The following is a 23,963-nucleotide window of genomic DNA, read 5'->3' on the forward strand; positions in this document are numbered from 1 at the left end:
ATAATGAGGCGTTTACGTAAAGGAATTTGCCAAAAGAGAAAGAATTTATGGAAAAACAACTCGTGGATTTTGGATCATAATAACGCACCCTGCAGAATGTCATCATTATTCGTAAATTTTTAGACAGCCATCGAATTCTACAGGGAAAGCGTTTAAAAAATCAAAGACGGCTCTGTTGGCTATGCCGAAAATAGAGTTTCGAAGCTGGATGAAGCGCTGGCATTGATGCATTGCAGTTGATGAGGAGTACTTTGACGGCGATAATATCACTTTTGAGGAATAAACTTGTATTTTGTATTTTATGAATATATTTCGCGAACTTTTTGATCAAAAATAAATCCTTCGCATGAATAAAAATGGACAAGTAGAAGTTTGTAATGAAAAATTAGCATTCATAGTATGTACTTAAGTAATTAGTAAGCGTCATATTAACTTCGTATTAATTAAAAGTAGCTTTTTCTCAATTTGCAAGGGGTGGTACGAATATGTCATACTTTCAAAAAATATAAAATCTTTGTATATCTCCAATTTATCTACGATACTATTAAAGTGTCAAAATCCCAAACGAACGCCAGTTCTCCTTTATCACACGCTTAAAAAATCGATAGCGGTTTGTAATTATATTAACAATAACTCACTCAAAAAATGTATATTTAATTTGACTTAGAGAGCGATGGTACAGTGAAAGCTCTAAAAAAGTCTTTTTCCGATATTCGGCTTTTTGGGATTTTGACACCTTCACGGCAAACGTGCGCTATTATGTTCCTACTAAAATTTATTGCTCTTTAAACATACATATATTCGTTTCATCGGCTGGCTGCTCCTTGTACAAGAATGCCATGGAAAGCAGTCATCGCCCATTAATATTTCTTGCTAACATAAAATCAAATGATTTGGCGCGTACATTTTTAATTAGGTACTTGACCGAGCTCCTCCTTTGATCAGTGCCGTGCAAATTGAATTTGTCCTGCAACAGTAGTCACCTGCCCTTTAATGCCTTCTCCGAACGCTAAATGGTTATCTGTATTTTTGTAGAAAACTTTTTCGTCACAGAGTCACGGAGTCTTGCCAGTGTAAATCGAGACGAACTCGCTCTTAGAAACCAATTTTCTATCATTTGTTATTTTATGCCCATTGTAGGCACCTAATGCCAGATCGACCAAATGGTAAAAAATGCAAACCGACTCGAGTACAGTGACCTGCATAACGCTTTACGTTGACTCTTATGTTACACTGTCAAGGCAGGCATATGAGCAAAAACTATTTACGGCATCATCTTTTGTGTCTTCCTCTTTTACCGTTTATGAATTTAAAGGCGGCCGCTGGAGGCGAATAAGTTGGAGTTCGACAGTGGCCGGGTTCGAAAACTCGGGCATGAAACACGAAATGATAAGAAATGTAGGCATTAGCCAGTCTTCCCGTGTATTTCTGCCATGAAAAAGCTTCTCATAAAAAACCATTTGTCGATTGGAGACGGCATAAAAATACAGGTCCCTCTATTTGTGGAAGAACCACGAAAAACACAACACAAATAGGAGGAGAAGCTTGACGAAACAGCAAAAAATTAAAATTGAATTCACTATCTCGTTTACTAAAGATATCTGTATTATTTGCATGCAAATACTGGAAAGTTTTGATGGAATTTTCTGCTAGAAGTTCCACCAAAAAATCTTTTCAATAGCTTGTCCAAGCGCTCGCGTTAATTACTTGAAAACTTTTTGCACTCATCAATCTAAATGTGCTTAATGCTAATACAATTTGTTAAAGACCTGCCGAGTATGTACCAGCCATGAGACACTCAGCCAATATAGGTAATTTTATATTGTAGTTCACCTCATTTTACAACTACACTTACATGTAAGTTTGGATATATGCACGAGTTCCACGCTTAAGTATTTATTACAGTTGTATGCTCCTTACCCTACTCCTTTATTTTCGCTTTGCTGCTTCTTTTTACATATCCACTGCACTTTAACCCGCTGCACTCTATTCCCTTTTATACATACCACTTTACGGCACTCCACTCGACTTCCATTTCTATCTTGACTGCATTCCACTTAGTTGTCGCGTTTGTCAATGTACTGCATAAATTGCCAGCTCAGACGCAGCTTTCGGGCACACGCTGTGTCATTAAACAATCCTTGATGGCATTGATATTTATGTTGTCATCCAAGTCCGTGGACGAATTGCACGACGTCGTTGCTGTTGAGGCCGCCGATGCCGATGCCGCACCGGTCATGCCCAGGCCCAAACCACTGGCGCCTCCACTACTGCTATTATTGTTGTTGGCATTCAGCAGCAGTCCGATTCCACTCAACGACGCTGAAGTCTGTGAGGTGAGCAACATCGATGGCAAAGCGCTGTGATGATGGCGTCCACTGGCATTCACACCCGTTGTGCTTGCAAGTGTATTGTATGCAAGTGGGTGTGGCAAAGGTAGCGGATGATGTTGCAGTTGTTGCTGTTGTTGTTGTTGGTGATGCAGCATTGTGTTGGCACGACTAATGGGGCCACCCATATTTTGATGCAGTCCAACTCCATTGCTGCCGCTGATGGTACTGTTGGTGTTGCAACTCTCATTACTGCTGATGAGACTGTTGAGTATGTACCCGCTGCCGCTCCCCAAACCGGGAGGTAACGTACTGCCACCGCTACCAACGCCAGGACCATGCAGCTGATGCTGCAGGTGGGTGGTCGCAACCGTGGCGTTCAACGAGGAAGTGGGCGAACCGATTAATGCCTCACTTAGGCCATTCGCTGAAGCTGTCGCTGTGACAGACGTTGAAGCACCACCGACTGCAGCTTTTGTGCTACCGCCGCTGTTGTGAAGATGATGCAGTAAGCCAGTGTCCACTGCACTGACAATGGAGCCACTGTTGCTGCCAGTGGGGTCTGTCGTCGAGCCCGCTAGTAGATGTGTACGTGCGCTGATTTGATTAGCAGCGACGAGCTGCGTGACGTTGTCATACGCGGTTGAAGGAAGATGCTGCTAACAGGCAAGGAACAGGCCGGACAAACGTCGCGCGAGAAAGAAGCCCGGCCAGATCAAACCAGGCGAATGAGGTAGAGCAGGTAGCCAGTGGGCAGTAACCGGATAGAGCCATATATTCGTAGAGGGAATTGTAAGGCGTGAAAGTGTTAGCATGTTAAATGTGCAAATAAGTCAGTGGATGTGAACAGGAAATTGTATCCGGGTATGTAGGTTCGTTGGCGCATAAGTTCGAATGTGTAAGTGTTATTTATACGATAGCGGAAAAGGGCATCCGTTAGTAGGTACGTAATTGTGTTGCCCAACAATGCGATTCGTAGTGTAGGCAGGTTAGCAGCAAGCATTGTAGATAGTCATTTAGTCATCCAGACAGCATTCAGATAGGCGGCAATAAGAAGGTGAAAAGAAAGAAAAACGAGAAGATAAATGGTTTAGTAAGCAAAGTGAAATAGAGCCACTTAAATTCAATCAAATCAACAATGGAGTACAGCTAATTGTTTGTCTGCAAGAGCGCGAGCAGGCGACATTGATGCTACTTGACGGCTGTAAAGCTAAACGAATTTAATGCCGAGGGTTATACTCGTATATGTGTATACATATCTAGGTTTAATTGTACCAGCTATTTATCTGATGGCACTGTAAACTTTACAAGTCGCCGGTTGTAGTCGCTGCTTGGTTTGAATATGTAAAGTACCTTAAAAGTGCAGATAACTAACTAATAAGTTGCTTTCTTTCACTAATTCTGATTGAAAGGAACCACAAAAGCTCATTTGGCTTAACCGATTTAATGGGGATAATTTTGGTATAACAGACCGGAAGGCCATTTGAAAACCTGTGCTAAACGCAAGAAGAAGTTTTTGGAAAAAAAAATAAAAAGCTAAATCTGCTCAACGGTGCCCTCGAAGTCTACATTAACGCCAAAGCCATGGTTCAAGATTTATCCAATCTATGTCGATCATTAGGCCGCCGTAGCCGAATGGGTGCGTGATTACCATTCGGAATTCACGGAGAGGTCGTTGGTTCGAATCTCGGTGGAAGCAGAATTAATAAAAACATTTTTCTAATTGCGGTCGCCCCTCGGCAGGCAATGGGAAACCTCCGAGTGTATTTCTGCCATGAAAAAGCTCCTCATAAAAATATCTGTCGTTCGGAGTCGGCTTGAAACTGTAGGTCCCTCCATTTGTGGAACAACATCAAGACGCACACCACAAATAGGAGGAGGAGCTCGGCCAAACACCTAACAGAAGTGTACGCGCCAATTACTTATTTTTTATTTTTATGTCGATCATGAGCAACTAAAACCAGGTGAACCCATAGCCCGAAATATGTTATATTCCACCCGATCTGCTTGAACCGAGCAATTCAAGGAAAATGTCAGGAACCCAATTGTAAGAGGACAACACACAGTCAAGTGATGTTCTAGCATGACAACACTCAATCACTAAAGACTCAAATAGAAGGCCCACACTACTAAATAGTTGTTTACAACCACCCAGATCGTTTTGACTGATCATCAATCCTGCTCCTTTGAGAGAAATGAAAACTTAAGCACTTTATAGCTTAATTAAAAAACTATCATAGGTAATTTTTTCGAGGAGTAGTCCGAAAATTGTTTGAGAGAAGGACGAAAGTAATGACCAGCGATGGCAGTACGTGGAAAAATTGAATTGTTCGCTCTTTTGAATTTTATTAAAATATGCCACCTGTGCCATAAATTCTGTGACAAATTCTACAATGCGTACAGCGAGAACAAATTCGCAGAAAAAAGTTCTCTTATTTTCGCTTTGGTCCGTATGCATTGTCTACTCACAAATTATACTCAGTTTCGTGGCAAATTTCGCTTGTTAACAATGGAGTGGGGAGCTAAGGAAAATCTCATTGCAGTGAGGTTTACGAATTGCTGAAAAACTTAATATTTCGAGAATGTTTGTTTACCGCACAATCAATTGTTTTTCCCAAAAGTCTGAATTGGTAGGCAGAAAAAGAAATAGGCGTCCTCATGTGGTTCGAACCAGTGCAGCCACAAAAGTCGTTTGAGAAAGAATTCGTAGAAATCCACTTAGAATGCAGAAAATCATGTCGGGGGAAATGAATGTATCGACCAGATTCATGTCAAGACTAATTAGAGCTGATCTCCACATGAAAACCTGCCGTCGCTCAACTGGTCATCTTTTGACATAATTTTGACAGAAAATTAGATTCGACAGATGCAACAGCTTCATCGGTGGCAGCGGTATTTGCGGGCATGAAAATAATATTTTCACACATGAGAAAATTTTCGCTGTTGAAGGAGTTTTTAATAAGCAAAACTACAAAATTTATGCTAAAATGGTTTAATGGGGAGTGTCTTCTAAAGGCGAAAAATGGGTTAAGACCTCGGTAAAGTGTACCAGGAGGATGTTTTGGAAGGTGTGGGGAAGTGGAGCAGTACTCCCTTCAATGGAGAGCGTTGGATCTTCCGACTTCCGATTCCACTCCAGCCCATAAGGCGAAAACCAGCCAGGAATGGCTAAAAAACAAGATTCCTGGGTTCATGGCCGCAGAAGATTGGCCTTCTAGAAGTCCAGATCTGAATCCATTGGACTACAGTTTCTGGTCAGAATTGGAGAACATGGCCTGTCGATGACCTCACAGAAATTTGGAGAGTCTCAAACAATCTTTGGTTCGAGCATTGAGGCCATTTACATTGAAACCGTGCGTACTGCAATAGCTGAGCGGCCTAATAGTTTGAAAGCATGCGTAAAGGCAAGTGGTGACCATTTGGCATGAAAATTTAAGCAAACAGTATAAAGTTTGGCCCCTTTCAAACTTAGTAAACATTTCCTTACTTAAAAATTATCATTATATGAGAGATGGGCGTGATTATTGGCCGATCTCACCCGTTTTCAGTAAGAACTTACTTTAAGCAAAGGGTATTAAGTTTCATTGAAATATATCAGATTTTTGTCGAGTATCATGCGCATCTTTCAAAATATAGAAGGGGCCTTCAATAATATATACCTTGGTGTTGTTATTGGGGTCCTCATTTCTTCAACTAATTCTTGAGAAAACAACCATTGTTTTGAACGACTGATACTAGGGACACAGCGGGAGGCGCTCCTCAGTGAGGGGCACTCCACAGCGAGGGGTCCCTTCCCTATTTTGTAAAGTACTAGATGTAATGGCACCACCTATGCGGACGAAATTACGCCGGCGGCATCGGGACGGAATCTCCATACACTGTTGATAGTTGATCCAGGAAGAATGGACTGAATGTTAAAATTCGAAATGGTACGAATGGTCACGAACATTTATAAAATACCTTTTTTCATGACCTCCTCACTAAATTTGGTGGTATTTACAATTTGATAATAATTATTTGGTGGTACTGTACAATTGCTACCGAGATAAGGCACCTCGAGACCATTCTAGCCTCTCAACTGGAACCGAAGCACCGAAGACAGGCCAAAAAAGGGGTCACTGCCCTGCATGAATATAAAGGGTATAGGTGAAAAATAGGGCTTAAATGACCATATACAGCGCTTGTGCTCGATATTGGAAAATATGGTAGCCAGAAGCAAAATAGGAAGTGTACTAAAGCCAGCATCCATCCCAAGAATGCTGCATTCTGCTCCAACCAAGGCTTTTGAGACTCTATTTCCCGTAGATATATATGGTAGATCAGGGGCTAACTGCAATGCATTTAGACTGAATGCATGTCTACCATGGATAAATTTCAAATTTGGGCACTCGCAAGCTCTCAGAACCCTTCTCGGTACACATACGGAAATATATTTCTCTGGTCCCCAGTACTGTTATGAGAATAATTTCTCCATACCAATCCCAGAAAGTTGGGAGCGGAATAACGTCAAGAAACATGATACAGGGTCAGTGGCTATCTTCATCGACATCTCAAGATTGAATAGTAGGGCCGGGAACCACTGTGAAGTGTTTGCAGCTGAACTTAAGTTTACCGCTACCTGACTACTTCAGCGTAATTCAAGCTGAGTTAATAGCGATGATAGAGGTTACATTGTGAATCTGTCTCAGCTCAGCCGTTCACTCTACTCTGACATTCAAGCAGATATAAAATCTGTGTAGTGCAATAATACTTCCTCCAACTCTGCCCAGTATTCCTTCATTCTCAAGCAAGCTCTGCTCGGTCTACATAGCACAGGCCAACAATTAATGGGCCATGGAGCCTATTTGCTTGTGTAAATAAATAGGTCTAACCTAGAAGGAAGGAACACAGAACTAGGTCCTTCATTAATCTTTCCGGCTTTACATTGTGGTTGGTATTATCACCAGACACTGTGAAGGCCCTCTAATGACTTTCGCCGTAGCTACAAGAACAAGTAGGAGGTAGTATAGGGTGGGCCATGTAAAATTTTCTTTTTGAATCGGCTATAAAAAAAACTAATCAATATTTTACCAAACTTTTTTTTTTGTTTTGAAGATTGAACATTGTCATTTAAGAATGAAAAATAATATCGTTCAAATGACTGCCACGACAGGCTTTACAGTAGGCCATTCGATCAACCCAATTTTTAAGCACATTTTCGATTGTTTGGGCTCCAATTTCATGAATGGCTACTTGCCTTTCGTGTTTTAAAGCATCAATCGCCTCTGGATGGTTCGCATAGCATTTGTCCTTAACGGCTCCCCACAAAAATAGTCCAACGGGCTTAAATCACAGCTCCGTTGCGGCCAATTGATATCGGAATTTCGGCTGATTATTCGGTTTTCAAAAACGGTAGCCAAAAGTTCGAATGAAACTTTGGCAGTGTGACAAGTTGCGCCGTCCTCTTGAAACCAAATGTCGTCCATGTCATCCTCTTCAATTTTTGGAAACAACTCGTTGAGCATGTCACGGTAACGATCGCCATTTACTGTAACCGCGGCTCCTCGCTCATTTTCGAAAAAAATCGCCCGATGATGCCGCCAGACCAAAAACCGCACCAAACAGTGACTCGTTGTGGGTACATTTGCTTCTTTACAGCAACGTGTGGATTTTCAGAGCCCCAAATCCGACAATTTTGCTTATTGGCGTAGCCACCGATGTGAAAATCAGAAAAGAAGAAGAAGACTCACCATTTTGGAAATAGGTTTTCAATATTTCCCAATTTTGTTCAAACCTTTAAGTAAATTATGAACATAGGTATTTGACATGTCATTTGTGTTACTATTCTCAAAAAAATAGGCGGTTCACAAAGCAAACGCTATATGGCCCAGCCATAGTAGAGCACGTTTAGCACTTCTTCTTGTGATATGGCTGCCTAACCAACGCCATCTAACGTAACCTATCGTAAGTAGAGATATGATAGTGCTACCTATGAAGTGTTACCTATTCAAAACACCATAACTTTTTTGTGTGAAATTAGTTTTTATTGATTTCAAAGATAAAATTGTTCGAAAATGATTACAATTTTAACATATATTGAAAGATCGTGTGCTTTTTGGAACTTGTAAGTCTTGACCTTGAGCTCATTTTTCAATATAACGTCGCATGCTGTCTTGCGATATTTTCAGTTCTTTTGCCATTTTTCTTCCACTTCGACGTGGACTTCGTTCAAGTCGAGCCTTCACTTTCCGAACCGTTTCTGGCGTTGTTGCGGTTTTTTTGTCCACCTCCATAGCGTTTTGCAATGCTACCAGTATCATTGTAACGTTTTATAGTGCGATACACAAACATTTTATTCACTTTGAGGGGACTGAGCTCACGAACAATGGCTGGTTGTGATTTTCCAGCCAAATATAACGCAATCACACTATTACGTTTGAATTCCATCACAGAAAAAAGAATTCAACAAAACTGAGACGCAAGTGCTTTTGATGGCTTATAAACAATATATTGAACTGTCATTAGAACAATTTTGACGTTGATGTCATATACTATACATATGTCTCTAATATCTACCTTCTTTATTTTATGTTGTTAAATGCGTTATGTGAACAAAACTACGTAAAGTATGCACTGCACACATTCCGAACCTTAGGTTTCTTCTGCTTGATTACAGCGAATTGAATAACAATACGATACAATCGCAATTAGTCATGCTACTATTAAATAACTCAATACAGTTCTAGATTAGCTGGCTGGTAATATAAACTGTTTCTACTTTTAGGTGTGCGTCTTTCCCAGATATGAATGAAAGCCATAAAAATGATTTAATCTAATATTACCGAGACAGGCACAGTAGCTTTCAATTGAACCCTATCCATTTTGCTCTTAAATGTAATTTAATACACCATCATTTGGAAGTTTATACGAAGCATTTTTCAGAATGAATAAATAGAATTTGTGACACACATTTTTTCGCTCACGAACCAAACTAATATTAATTAATATTACTGTAACATAAAAGCGCTCTCAATTTAGGAAACCGTTTCAACAGTACAGGTAGAATTACCTATCATTAAGATATGACGAGAGCATCTACCAGTATTGTGCTGTCATCATGGGCTAGAACTTTCATGGGAGCCCTTCATGCCTTACTTTGTTGGAAGCTTGCGATACATCAAGAAACACGGCTCAGCGCCTTTTCTTCTTTTCCATAGCGCTTTCGATGGTGCTTATGACTCTTTGTATTTCATCGAGCGTTAAATGGTGTTTTGTGCAACTAAATTGGTGAATGGGAGTCAGACATTTATTTTCAATGACCAACTGTACACATTTTAAAAGTAGTTTTTGTTTTTCAAAATCCTTCGAAACTACTGATAACAGAGTTATTGACCTATAAGAAGACACTTCATTGGGTGATTTGCCACGCTTCGGTATACTGGTGGCCGCCTTAGTCGAATGGATTGGTGCGCAATTGATAACGATTTTTTCCCCACGGCGGTCGACCCTCGGCAGTCAATGGCAAACATATTATTATTATTATTAGAAGGCCATTACGCACTGCGACCAGAGCTGGTCTATTGTGAAAGGCCTATTTTTGTAACCCTAGAGTTTTAGGCTTTTTAAAAATTTTAGCACAATTTTGGGTTTGTTGTTCCAAAGATTGCATGGAGATACTACGATACCACCAAGGTCATGAGGTCTTTGTCTGCCCAACGCAGGACATTCCCAAAGCACATGTTCTGAGCTTTCTATATCCATTTCGCAAAAGCGACAGACATTGGTCTCAGATAGACCAATATTATTTAGATGATACCTCAGGCTGCAGTGACCTATAAGATATTAAAAGACGCAGATCTACTCTGTTTAGTGAGAAAAGTTTGTCAGATATTCCTTTGTTGGGACTTAGGAATAGTTTGGCTTGACGCTGACCGGCACAGTTTAGCCAGTGTGCGGCAAGTTTTCTTTCTTCCCATTTCCTATGGAATTCATTAATGTGGCCTTTTGTGAGTCCACAGAAAGGCTCAGGACCAGTAAGTTGCATATTTGCTCCTTGTTTTGCAAGGTCATCAGCCATTTCATTTCCCTCATGTCCCGGAAACATAAAACCATTCGTGATTCGGTGGCGGCTTAAAACTGTAGGCTCCTCAATTTGTGGAACAACATCAAAGCGCAAACTAAAACTATGAGGAGGAACCAAATTATATATATGTATGTATATATATATACATATGTAGACTTAAATCTTTAGAATGGGCCGTATGACATTGTTTTTATAGTCTTAACCTGTCTTCTTCATTTTAGTTCAATGTCGTGTTTAATATCACAAATTATCCCAAGATACTTGACCCCAGTAGAGAGTGCAAGCTGCACTCAAAGAATGGTGGTGGATAAGAGTAACGCAATCACCCTCATAACAAACTGTTTAAAAAAAGACTTAACAACTTAAAGCTGCATTCTGGATGAGGCTTTTGAAAAACTTTGATAGAATAAATTTTTGAATGGTGGCTGAAAAATCATATTATATGATAGCAAGCATATTCAATTTGGTTTCAAAAGAATAAGCAAACCATAGCCCTAATGTGAAGTTCATTGCAAATTTAAATTGTATCCTTGAAACTGTTTCAAATTCTTCCGCCGTATGCTAAGCCATATGATTCCCTTTTCGATTCGAGGAGATTTTTATATTTTTCCGTCGCAATTTTTTCTATTTTTATTTTTGGCTCTGTATTCTAATTTATTTTATTTTTTTCATTTTTACGACTTTCCTCTAGCTTTGTGGCATTTTCTTGTCAATCCAATGAATTCCATCTGTTTTCCCTTTGTAAGTACGTACGTACTATATTTGTGTATATGTACATATGTGTGTGTTAAGCACACCTTGCAGGAAAATTTGAGCTAGCAAAACAAGTTCTGGTAAGTACTAAAGCTACTTGCTGAACCCAATTTTACTTTGCTGTCGACATCTGTTTTATAGTGAGAGAGTGACGCAATAAAAACTCTTCTTTCTAGCAAATTATTGTATGAATTCGGTCTCGGTAAGTTGGCAACTAAAATACCACATAAATTCAAGAAAATGTAAAAATAGTTTTTGTCTCTAAAAGATCCAACCTGAATAGTGTTTCAAACATATGTCCTAAGATAAAAGAGACTCTTTTGGGAATGTTCAAGATTATCTGCTCCAGTAGATCTGAAAAAAATATGATACCAAATGCAATATCATTCATAAACGTCAGTGACTGTGTAATACGCCTTAAGGTAAGTTGTTTTAAATTTATTAACATGCAACGGACCCCATTAAAGGACGTTAAAATGAAGAGATGGCAGAGCATGCTGGAGATAGCCGCTTTGAACTCTTCCGATCCTTTGAGAATAAAGAGTCTAAATTGGACTCCAAATTACTGAGACCGATTCCAACTTTGACCTCACTAGAGAATTATAAAGCATTTTTCTATTATTAAGACTTTAAAAGTCTCACGCATAATGACGGAGAAAGTTCAAGATGGCCTTAGGAATAATGAAACTAATGTGATTAGCAGAGGATAATCCCGAGCTAAAACAACACCTAAATCCAAAGAGCATTAGAAATGGATAAGTAGAGGCATTCAGACTTACAACTTTAGCGAAGGTCATTTACTGATATTAAGCGACCATTTTATTCTGTTTGAGATTTGACCGCTTGCATCACACCAATACATGAGACGCTACGTCGGAAAGGCGTACTAGACAAAATTGACCGACAAGTCCAATATTTCACAACGTAAACATGTCATATACTCGGTTCTCGTCAATATTACGTTGCGGGCACTTTGTTGATAATGAAGCTCCGAGGGATCAAAACGAACGTTTATACAATATAAAACCACTTTTGGACCTTGTTATCAATAACTGGAAGAGCTTACTAACACCTGGTGAATATATCGTCATTGACGAGTCGATGATGCCGTTTAGAGGAAGGATATCTTTCCGTCAATACAACCCATCAAAAGCTCATAAATACGGCTTGAAAATCTATAAACTGTGCACAGAAGAGGGGTTTGTCTGGAATTATGATATTTACATAGGGCGTGAACCCGAGATTGCTGATTTGTATCAGCCTGGGAGTGTCGTAATAAGAAATAATTAAAAATAATTTCTGATTTCTGCGTAAAATAAAAATATTTTTTCGTATGTTCCGCCGTATTTCTTTACTTTATTATCGTACCAGCACGTCTAGTGCAGAAAATGTACAGTTCCGTTACGTCCAGTCGAATAATTTGCTTTAGAAGTTTCATATACCCCCTGACACACATATAGCTCAGGAACGTATCAGTGCTTATCAGGCGCACGTTTCCTGAACCATATGTGGCTCAGCGGACAGGGAACGTGATAAAGCGCAATATGTGATAGTGCAGAGTTTTGCACGATGGTGCCTTATCTAGCCCAATTGAGCCTAGGGAATCGGCAAGGCTGCCTACTTTCGCCAGTCCTGTTTCTTATAGTTATTGACGAGGTGCTTAGGGCAGGAATAAACGAGAAGCCTGGAAGAGATTTTTTATGGCATCCAATACGCTTGCGACACCTGGACGATCTAGCCTATGTGGACAACATCAGAGAAGCATCTCTAGCCAACGCAATAAAAATGAGAGACTTTAGTATCGCTCCAACTAGCGTTGACCTAAAAATAAATGTTGATTAAACGAGAGCTATAAACATCAACCCTGCATCTTTCAAGGTTTATGAAAAACTAATAGGACTATGAATAAGTTCGTGCGGTTTTACAACAGATGGCGTAACTTGATTATTATTCCATCGATCCACATTTCCAAACATTCATTGGAGAGCTACTGTCGTAAGGCACAAACGTCAGTATAAGTTTTTTATTTGAAGCGTAAACAACAATATTTTTACCACACTTGAAAATGTCGAATTTCGTGCCAAATAATGTGTTTTTGCGGGGAATTCTTCTTCATTATTTTAATATGAAGAAAAAAGCAGCCGAAAGTCATCGTATCTTGGTGGAAGTTTATGGTGAGCATGCTCTAGCTGAGCGAACGTGCCAGAAGTGGTTTGCACGCTTTAAAAGTGGTGATTTTGGCTTGGAAGACGAAGAACGCGAGGGTGCGCCGCCAAAGTTCATGGATACCGAATTGGAGGAATTGCTCGATCAAGATCCGGCTCAAACGCAAGAAGAGGTTGCAAAAACTTTGGGAGTTGATCAATCAACCATTTCCAAACGTTTAAAAGCCATGGGAATGATCCGAAAGGTAGGCCATTGAGTGCCGTATGAATTGAAGCCAAGAGACGTTGAACGCCGTTTTATGGCATGCGAACAACTGCTTCAACGGCACAAAAGAAAGGGTTTTTTGCATCGAATTGTGACTGGCGATGAAAAGTGGGTCCATTACGACAATCCAAAACGTCGGGCAACGTATGGATACCTTGGCCATGCTTCAACATCGACGTCGGCGCAGAATATTCATGGCCTGAAGGTTATGCTGTGTATCTGGTGGGACCAGCTGGGTGTTGGGTATTATGAGCTACTGAAACCGAATGAAACGATTACGGGGGATGTCTACCGACGACAATTGATGCGTTTGAGCCGAGCACTGCGAGAAAAACGGCCGCAATACGCCGATAGACACGACAAAGTTATTTTGCAACATGACAATGCTCGGCCACATGTTGCACAAGTGGTCAAAACATACTTAGAAACGCTCAAATGGGATGTCCTACCCCACCCGCCGTATAGTCCAGACCTTGCGCCATCCGATTACTATCTCTTCCGATCGATGCAACATGACCTGGCTGACCAGCACTTCCGTAATTACGATGAAGTCAAAAAATGGATCGATTCGTGGATTGCGGCAAAACCGACCGAATTTTTCACAAAGGGAATCCGTGAATTGCCAGAAAGATGGGAAAAAGTAGTAGTAAGCGATGGACAATACTTTGAATATTAAATTTGTAACCATTTTACGTCAATAAAGTTTCAAATTTCGAAAAAAAACCGCACGAACTTATTCATAGTCCTATTAATTGAAGAGGTGGACGAATTCTCTTATTTGAGTAGTCTGATGGAAGAGCAAAGGACGACATCGACTCAAGAAATCGGAAAGCAAAGGTTGCATTTGCTGACCTAAAATGCATTTAGTATTCGAAAGAATTGAGCGCAAATACCACATTACGATTTTTCAACTCCAATGTGAAATCTATGCTGGTCTATTTTTGAGAAACATAGTTAGCGTCCAGAAGAAACATCGAATAAACTTCAGATCTTTGTCAGCAGATGTTTGCGTACAATTTTGCGAATCTGGAGGTCAGAAAATTGGACCTACAACGAAAAACTTATAAAGTAGAGTTAACAAAAACCCATCAATATTGAGATTAAAGAAAGAAAGTGGAGTTGGCTGAACTTATGGCCGGAAACCAGAATATTCTCTTAATCGAATGGCACTAGAGTGGAATCCACAAGGCAAACGCGGACAAGAATCACCTAAAGTTTTTTGGTGTAGATCTATTCAATCTGTATTTCAAGCAGTTGACAGCGCTCTAACAAGGAACCAGCTGAAGATTTTAGCGATAAATCGGAAACTATTTAATATATTTTATTGTGGCGCTATGCGCCCACGATACGGCGTAAAAGCATTGAATAATTTGATTTTGTCACTCCATTCGAATAGTTTTTTGAATCAGGTAATTGTGTGTGAAAATATTCATCATATGTTATATGAATGTGTGATCTTCAACAAAGAGCTCTCAACAGACTATCACTATGGTGCAAAAGTCGAGGACTAGCGGTAAATCCGGAAAAAACGGAAGTGATACTGTTCAGCAGAAAACATAAAATACCTGCTCTTCAACAGATACTTTTAGGAGGAAAGCCCCTTAGGGTAACAGAAAACGTTAAATATCTAGGACTTGTACTATATAGGAAGCTAAATTGGGGGCTCACAGTCGCAGATAGAGTACACAAAGCTCGACGGCGCTATACTCCTGCGGAAGGCTCATTGGGGTAAAATGGGGTTTGAAACCCAGAATGATACACTGGTTATACACAGCAGTAATTAGACCAATTCTCTACCACGGTATTGCAATATGGTGGAATGCCCTGGAGAAGGGAGTGAACATTAAAAAAGTTGACAGGGTCCAAAGACTTGCATCTGTTCTTATAACCGGTGCAATGTTAACCACACCATTGAAATCACTATATGTGATATTAAACTTCCTTCCGGAAGACCTGCAGGCAAAGTACATTGCGCGCAGTGCAGCAATAAGGCTGAGCACTTTAAGTAAGTGGTCAAACATAGACTATGGCCACGGCAAAATCCTGGATGGCACGTTGGGGCTTCCCAGACAGACAGAGAGATTATGGATTATACAGTTCCGCCTATACTTGCCCCTACAACGTTCGCGACCCTCCTACCCTCGAGGGAAGAGTATGAACGGGACGTGGTAAGACAGGACGAGTCCATCCATGTATACACAGATGGCTCAAAGCTCGATGGCAGGGTGGGCGGAGGTGTATATTCCGAACATCTGTGGATCTCCTTCAGTTTTCGGCTCCCCGACTACTGTAGTGTCTTTCAGGCTGAACTGATGGCAATAATGAAAGCCGTGACACTGGTACAGTGTGATACGATATCTGGAGATAATATCTACATGTTCACTGATAGCCACGCGGCGAGAAAATCCCTCACAAAACAGTCGATAACCTCCAAGGTAGCCATGAAATGCCGCGCATCTCTTAACGAGATGGCTGAGTCATTTCGCCTAATGATAGCATGGGTTCCTGGCCATTGCGACATTGAGGGGAACTGCAGAGCCGATGAACTAGCGAAAATCGGTACCAAATTGACTGATGAGTACATAGATAACGATATAGGTATACTCTTGGAAACATGCAGACTACGTATCCGCGAGGAAATTGTAAGAGTAGTGAACGAAAGATGGCGTAACGAAGCCACTTGCAAAATAGCCCGACAGATGTGGCGACTCTCAATGCTAAACGCACAGAACTTCTACTAAGAAGAGATAAGCATAACCTTAACACTCTTATTTCCGTTATTACGGGGCACTGCCTAATCGGTAGGCACGCCCAGAGAATGGGTGTGCAAACACATGACTTCTGGAGAAGTTGTCTAGACGAGGAAGAGAAAGAGACGTTCCCGAACCTTCTGTGTCACTGTCCTGCTTTATCCAGACGTAGACTCGCCATTTTGGGCGGAGATTCCTTCAACGAGTTAGAAGACCTCGGCTCTGTCGAAATTAAAAATCTTGCGAACTTTTTGAATAGCACACATTGGTTTCAGGAGGGATAGGGGCTAGTTCCCCACGCGGTATCACAATGGTCCACGAGCCTGAGTGTGTCCTACAATGGACAACCGCTTCAACCTAACCTAACCTTTATGAAACTTTGAAATTGAAATGAATTTATATGAAACTTAGTTGCATGACTTTATTCTAATGCCAAAACAGAACTTAACTAAGCTTAGAATCTAACCTGGTTCCCCAGTTGCAGTTTGTGGCCGTCAGGGAATGTTACAGATACTTGAGAAGCGGAGTGGGAGTGATTAAGGCGAATCATCGAAACTGCTTTCGTGGCTCTGCGGCGGTGCAGTGTGTTAACTTATAAGATACATTAATGTTTCAATTTTTTTCCTTTGGAAAATTGATGCTGTAAACTTGTTTCTAAACAAGCTTTTAGTGGCCCCCAGGGAAACTTTTAAATAGAAAACAAAATGGGGCACGCCATTAAATTAAGATGATCCAAATTAGGGGAGACAGACTAGGCAAACCTTTGCCAAAAAAATAATGTTGAAAAACCGAGCTCTACGTTTCATTAAAAGAAAAATCAGAAACTTAAACAGATAATTAAAAGCAGAATGTGGCTGTTTTTTACATTACAATATTTTTAACTTTTTTCGATTAGTTCAATGTTAAAGAAATATATTTTTGTACTTTCTCATAAGACGCTTTTCTGTCGAGGATAGCTGCAGTGTTTACTTAATATTCTGTATAATTAAAAGCATTCGAAATTGATCACAAATTGAGTGATTTTAAAATAGTTTTTTAATAACTATTGATTAGCGGCGATGGGTGGAGACTACTTTTTCATTATTTCTAATTATCGACGATTATAATTATTAATTCCAAACAAAAGCACTTATCCGCCTTAATTACGAATCGTAAGGCGGCCGCCTTAGCCGAATGGGTTGGTGGGGGGCTGTCATTCAATAGTGGCCGGAAAGCCCCGGTATGAAACACCAAATAATAATAATAGTAATTAGCGCATACACCCTTTTTGGGTGTTTGGTGGAGCTCCTCCTCCTACTTGTGGCGTGCGCCTTGATGTAGTTTTTTACAAACACGAAATAATAGACAAGGCTTTTTGTAATAGCGGTCACTCCACGGCAGGCGATGGCAAGTGAAAACCTACGTAAAAACGCTTCTCATAAAAACCATTTGCTGTGCGGAGACGGCATACGCCAGTCGTTTGAAAAGTCCGTGGAAGAACAAAAACTAAGTAGTTATTTGGGGTAAACCTTTTGTTTTATTTTTCGACATAGTCTCCATTTAGACGTATACGCTTGATCCAACACTGCTCTAGTTTTTTGATCAGTTCCAAATATTATTATATGATTTCTTCAAATCTGAAAAATAGCCATTTGCTACTGCACTACCTTCTCGTTTAAATAAAGTATTTTTCCCGCCAGCCATTTCTTCAAATTGGAGAACAAATAGTAGTGCGAGAGAACCAAATCTAAAAAATAGGGTAGGTTTGAGATGAGTTGAGATCCTATTTTCATTAATTTTGCGATTGCAATTGCTGAGGAGTGAGCTGGTGTGTGGAAAAGGAAAATCACTCGACTTCATCGATTCAAACGAATGCTAAACACAGAGAATACACCGATCGGGCTGAAACTTGGTGTTTGTTCTTCCAAGAGCCACAAGTAACTCAACATAACCTCGATATGCGCTAGTAGTGTAATCTCTCTGGCCTCGCTGGGTCTACTCAAATGACCATACTAAAACTGTAGGTGCCTCCATTTGTGCAAAAGTATCAAGGCGCACACCACAAATAAGAGTAGGAACTCGGCCAAGCATCCAATAAAGAATTTTATAAAAATTTCACATCTTTGTTTCAGAGTACTCCCATTTTGATCTCTTTTGAACTAGTCTGCATCACAATTTAATTGAATTGCTTCGCTGTTACAGACTTAACACTAGTTTTGACTCAACAGTTCGTGATTTCCCAGCAGGGTAGATTCTTTTATACATATAATATGAAGGTGTGTGTGTGTGTATTTAGATATCTATATAAATTGGTTTTTTTTTTGTTTATTTAATTTTTTTTTAATTTCTTACTCACTTTGGAATTTGGTGACCACTTTGTGGCTGCTATTGGCGTGAAGTGAAGCTCTGAGCTGCCAACGTTTCCACTTCCGCCACCACCGCTACTGCCGTTGCCACTTCCTCCGTTGCTGCCACCACCGCCGACGCTATTGCTATTGCCAGCAGTGACTGTTTGATGGGAATTCATTGACATTTGTTCATTTGTTTGTTGGTTGTTGGTTGTTATCCAAACGATGATCAGATGGTCGGTTGGTCAGTTGGGTGGCCAGTCGATTGACGTTGGTGGTAGCCAGTTGGTAGTTTGAAGAGTTCGCCAGTTGGTTTGTGAATTGTTTGTCATTCCAAATATATTTGGTTGAACGTTGAATATTGCAATTTATTTGTCGTTTTTGTCATTGCCATTTATTAAGCGTTGATGAAATGAAACGAAGTAAAACATAAATGAAAAGAGGAAATATGTAATTCGGTTATAAAAAAAAGGCATTTGAAGGAAAATGGAATGCAATATCACTGGACGCACATATTTTATTGAATGAAATTCTATTGCCGTTATATATGAAATTTCCAACTCAATTTAAAATCTCTGGCATACAAAATTTTTAAAACTGAGCTTTTTTTAAGAAATGAAATACCTGCTTGTAATTGCTCTTACTTTAAATTTGTAGCCGCTCTTTTTATTTTTATTTTTATTTTGCTTACATTTTCAAAATTAAATTTTCTTTTCATATTCCTGCCATTTACTATATATGTATGTTTATGCGCGTATAGATTGCCTCTGCGTTATAATTTAAAATTTATTTTCCCATTTGAATTCTCACTCACCATATTGCGATGGAATCACATCCGGATCTCGTTCATCTTCAACCAGATCTTCGGATGATTTAGTTTTAATGTCCGTATGCTGCCAGCGCGGTTTTTCCATGCCACCGCACTTCTAGTTGAAATTGAAAAGACAAAAAAATAAGAAAAAAAAAAAATTACAATAAATAAAAAACGTGGAAAACGAGAGTGAATTGAATATCATTACTGAACATCAACGGCCACTATGTTACTGCGGTGAATTTCACCTAAAAAGCACACAAAAAAAACAACAAATGCATACATCTTTCCCACTCACCTTCAGCACATCGCCTGACTGCGCCACCACACCGGTCGCTATCGGTTTACTTCCATGCTGCTGATTGCGTCGCAAGTTATGCAAAAATATTACTATGAATATGCGCACAATGATGGCCAAACTAATGATGACAACGGTAAGACCGCTGCCAACCAGCACCGGCGAGAGCGAAATGGATACTTCATCTGCTGTGGCCCAAGCGTGGGCGGCAATGCGTTGACAGTTGGAGATTTCACATTTGTCCGGTCGGAGGTCCATGTTTATTGTGATTTGTTGTTATTTGCGGTGGTGATAGTTTTTGTTTATTGTTGGATTTATATATTTTTTTCAATTCAAATTTATTTGTATGGAATTTTTATGCCCCAAAGGTATGATATTGAATTGCAAAATAGACAGTTGGAGTAAATGGTGGTTTTGTAATTGTGAATTGTTTTGCATTATTGCATTGTTATTGGTTTAATATTTAAACAGTTTTTCCATTGTTCATGTATTTTGATGTAAATATATTTTTAATATTTGGTTTTTATATTTCAGGGCATTCGTATACACATTATATTTTATGTGTTTTTTCATTTCAATTTTTATTTCATTTCAATTTTTGTGTTTTCCGTTTTTTGTCAACAGATAATAATTCATAAGTGCGCCCGTTGCGCCGTCATTAATGCGCCGAGCACGTACATTTCACAGGAATTCCAGTAAATCCCGATGATATTATTATGCATTTATGCATTTACGTTGTTGATTTCAAAAACAGCCGCGCGAGTAGGAAAATATATGAAAGTAAAAAAAGAAAGAAAGAAAACAATATGAATATTGTTTTTAAAGTTTGTCATATGTTTTCAGAAACACATGCATACATATACATTTACATATTACACCGCGCAAAAAACACCTTTTAGTTACCCAAGAAACACTTCATTTGGGCCTGAAACTTTAGATTCTCAACTCAGCTTCTCATTTCCTCGTTAATTTAATTTCTTACCTGCTATACCCGCAGGTACAATAGGACAACTGAGGAGAAGGTGCTGAGTTGATTCTACCTCATCCTCCTGATAGCTTCTGCAGAAAGTACTGAAAGCTATACGAAGTCTCACCGCACGAATACCTAACGGGCAATGTTCGAAAAGGCCACCTACAAAACTGCGGTTGCTGCGGCTGTTGCGGCTTTGTGAGCCTAAGACTCACGCTAATATTGTAATTAAAACCATCAGAGCCTTTGAGGTAAAATTTTTCTTGGAAAGAAAATTCAATTATTCGGCGAATGTAATGAATGTAGAGAGCGTAAACTGGCAAATGATACAAACAGTTTTTTCCTAATAGTGATCGCTGCTTGGCAGGTAATGGCAAACCTCCGAGTGTGTTTCTAAAATTTAAAAGCTGTTCGGAGGTATCATACAACTAATAGGTTCCTCTAATGAACTTAAGGGGTTACATACATTGTATGATAGCGCAGAAAACCTATTTGAGAAATTGATAAAGCGTAGGCTTAGGAAGCCGTAGAGAACAGTGGCGGCCTGTCTGACAAGCAGCATGGTTTTAGCAGTGGCAGATCTACCTTAGGGGCCATCCAAGATGTAATAGCTAGCGTAGAACATGTCCAGACAGGTAATCGATACTCCAAACGCTAAGTATTACTAGCCACTCTAGATTTAAGAAATGCTTTCAACAGTCTAAGTTGGGAAGAAGTAACTGAAGCTCTAAAGGTAAAATTCAAGATCCCGAATAATCTATTGAAGATTATTTGTGGCCATCTAAGTAATCGCGTGCTCTTATACAATACGCCAGAAGGATGTAAGACTTAACAAATAACAGCAGGTGCGGCCCAAGGATCAATACTCGGACCTGGAATATAAGCTACGATGGAATCCTTCGAATTGAGGTGCCTGAGGATGTGCACTTAGTGGGATACGCAGACGACATCGCAGCTGTAATAATCGCTCTAAACACTAACGAAGCCAAAAAGGAAGGTAAATCAGGTGATGATCCGAGTTCAGACCATAGATTAAAGATGGCCACAGAAAAAACAGAGATAGTCCTTCTCACGAACAGTCGTATCCCATTAGAAATAAACATACAAGTACTTGATGCCACTTTATCGACAAAAATAGTGGTCAAGTACCTAGGAGTGCAATTAGTCACAAGATTAACTTACTGGGCGCACATAAATCATGCTGCCACAAGAGCTGCCAAAGTAAGCGGCATGTTAAGTAAGCTCATGGCAAGCCTTGGAGGTCCAACGCAGAATAAGTGAAAACTTTTAATGGACATGACGAACTCGATTATCTTATACGGATGCGAAAAATGGGCAGATACGCTAAGAGTGCAACGCCGGCGGAAAACTCTGCAATCTGTGCAACGCACCTGCGCTCTCAGAGTGGCTTCGTCATACAGAACAGTATCTGAAGCAGCGGTGCTAGTTATCAGCGGAACCATCCCTATAGATATTCTAGCACAAGAGTGCAAACGGAGATGGGAGGCAAAAATCACAGGAATCCCAGTAGCTCGCTTCTTCGATATTAGAATCCAAACGCTCACTCTTTGGCAGGCAAGATGGAATTATGAACGGTACGCTAGATGGACAGTGAGACTAATACCCGATCTAAAAAAGTGGGAATCAACAAACACGTAGTAGCGACGGTTACTATATGATGCGAAAGCATTTTTAATGACTTCACATAACCCCAAAGAAAATAGTCTAGAGGCGTCAAATCACACGAGCGCGGCGGCCATTCGACCGGTCCATTTCTGGAAATAATGCGCTCATCGAACTTACTCTTCAACAAATCAATTGTAGCGTGTGCTGTGTGGCTTGTGGCCCCGTCCTGTTGAAACCACATGTCGTCTAAGTCTATACCATTCAATTGCGCCCAAAAATAATCGTTTATCATGTCGCGGTATCGATTTCCATTCACAGTAACGTGGCGATCGTTCTCGACAACGAAAAAATATGGGCCAATTACGCCGCCGGCATGTAAACCGCACCAAACAGTGATTTTTTCGGGATGCAACGGTGCCTCATGAATCACGTGTGGATTGCTTTCTGCCCAGTAACGCATATTTTGCTTGTTGACAAAGCCATTGAGCCAAAAGTGAGCTTCATCACTGAAGATGATGATGATGGCCGTAATGCTCTTAAAGTAGCAGCAACAGAACGATTATTTTCATAAAAAATTTGCACGATTTGCAATCGTTGCTCAAGTGTGTAGCGTTCCATGATGAAATGTATACTAATGAAGTTTACAAATGACAAGCGAAAAATAAAAAATATTGCGTCGTTCGCCCTCCCTATCGGAAAAAAGTTGAAGCGCACCTATTGAAAAACGCTGTACAAGGTGGAGCATCGCAGTATTTATAATATTTTCAAATGGCGGCATTTATGAACTAGACAACTGCAGTATACAAACAGGCAATCAATGGAGCACGTATGTAAAGGTGAAATTAAAGATTTCCATCGGTTGGCCTAAGTGCCAGTGGATCTCACAACTCCTATTAAAATCCTAGGTCTGCGAAGATTTTTCCAGTCCAAATCATTTTCAGCAAATTAATTGGGATGTTAGTATTTAAGCATGTACACATAATTGGTTGTAGGCTGATCAAATTACTTAATGGAATTTTCTCTCAAAACCTACTGACTTGCAGAAATGATTTTTACTTGATAGCTAAGCTGCATCGCATCGGAAAACTAAAAATTATTCAATTAGGATGAGTACGTTGAATATGTAGCCCTCACTCTTGAAGACGGTACCAGACGGGGAACTAACTTTGGAAGCTCAGTATGTATGGGAAGCCTGGACCTCCACCAGGATTGCCAAAATAATGCTATGAGCTTGCAGCACGAAAACAATAAATTTTATTTTACTCCCAAGCAATGAATGTAAAATATTGGCTGGAGTACTGATGGGATATTGTCTCACTCCATGTCTCACTCCAAAATGGGATTGGTCCAGAACGACGCGTGTAACTTATGCGAAGAAGGGAGGGGTACGTTAGAACATCTTCTTTGCCTCTGTCCTGCTCTAAGCAGAACTCGTTACAACTGCCTGGGATCGGTATAATTTTCATCTCTGAAGGATATTTTTGACAAAAGTTTAAACACTTTATTTAAACTCGCCAAGATATGTATAACAAACTATGTTTAACACGGCTCCAACAACACTGGTAACACTACGGTGACTTTTGGTCTATATGAGATCTAATCAGAT

The 23,963-nt window shown here is 40.0% G+C and overlaps 1 protein-coding gene across 1 annotated transcript in view; it reads right to left on the reverse strand.

Annotated features, from left to right (window-relative positions):
- Positions 1–1,670: 1,670 nt before the first annotated feature.
- Positions 1,671–23,963, reverse strand: part of LOC129249172 (neural cell adhesion molecule 1) — a 203,246-nt gene continuing 180,953 nt past the window's right edge. The window contains exons 16-19 of the mRNA XM_054888838.1: positions 19,762–19,946; positions 19,467–19,575; positions 18,661–18,812; positions 1,671–2,986 (exon numbers count right to left, since the gene is read on the reverse strand). Coding sequence (XP_054744813.1) covers positions 2,099–2,986; positions 18,661–18,812; positions 19,467–19,575; positions 19,762–19,946 — 1,334 coding nt within the window. The 3' untranslated portion in view covers positions 1,671–2,098. The remainder of the gene's footprint in view (positions 2,987–18,660; positions 18,813–19,466; positions 19,576–19,761; positions 19,947–23,963) is intronic.

Source organism: Anastrepha obliqua, chromosome 5 (genome assembly GCF_027943255.1).
Source record: "Anastrepha obliqua isolate idAnaObli1 chromosome 5, idAnaObli1_1.0, whole genome shotgun sequence".
NCBI lineage: Eukaryota > Metazoa > Arthropoda > Insecta > Diptera > Tephritidae > Anastrepha > Anastrepha obliqua.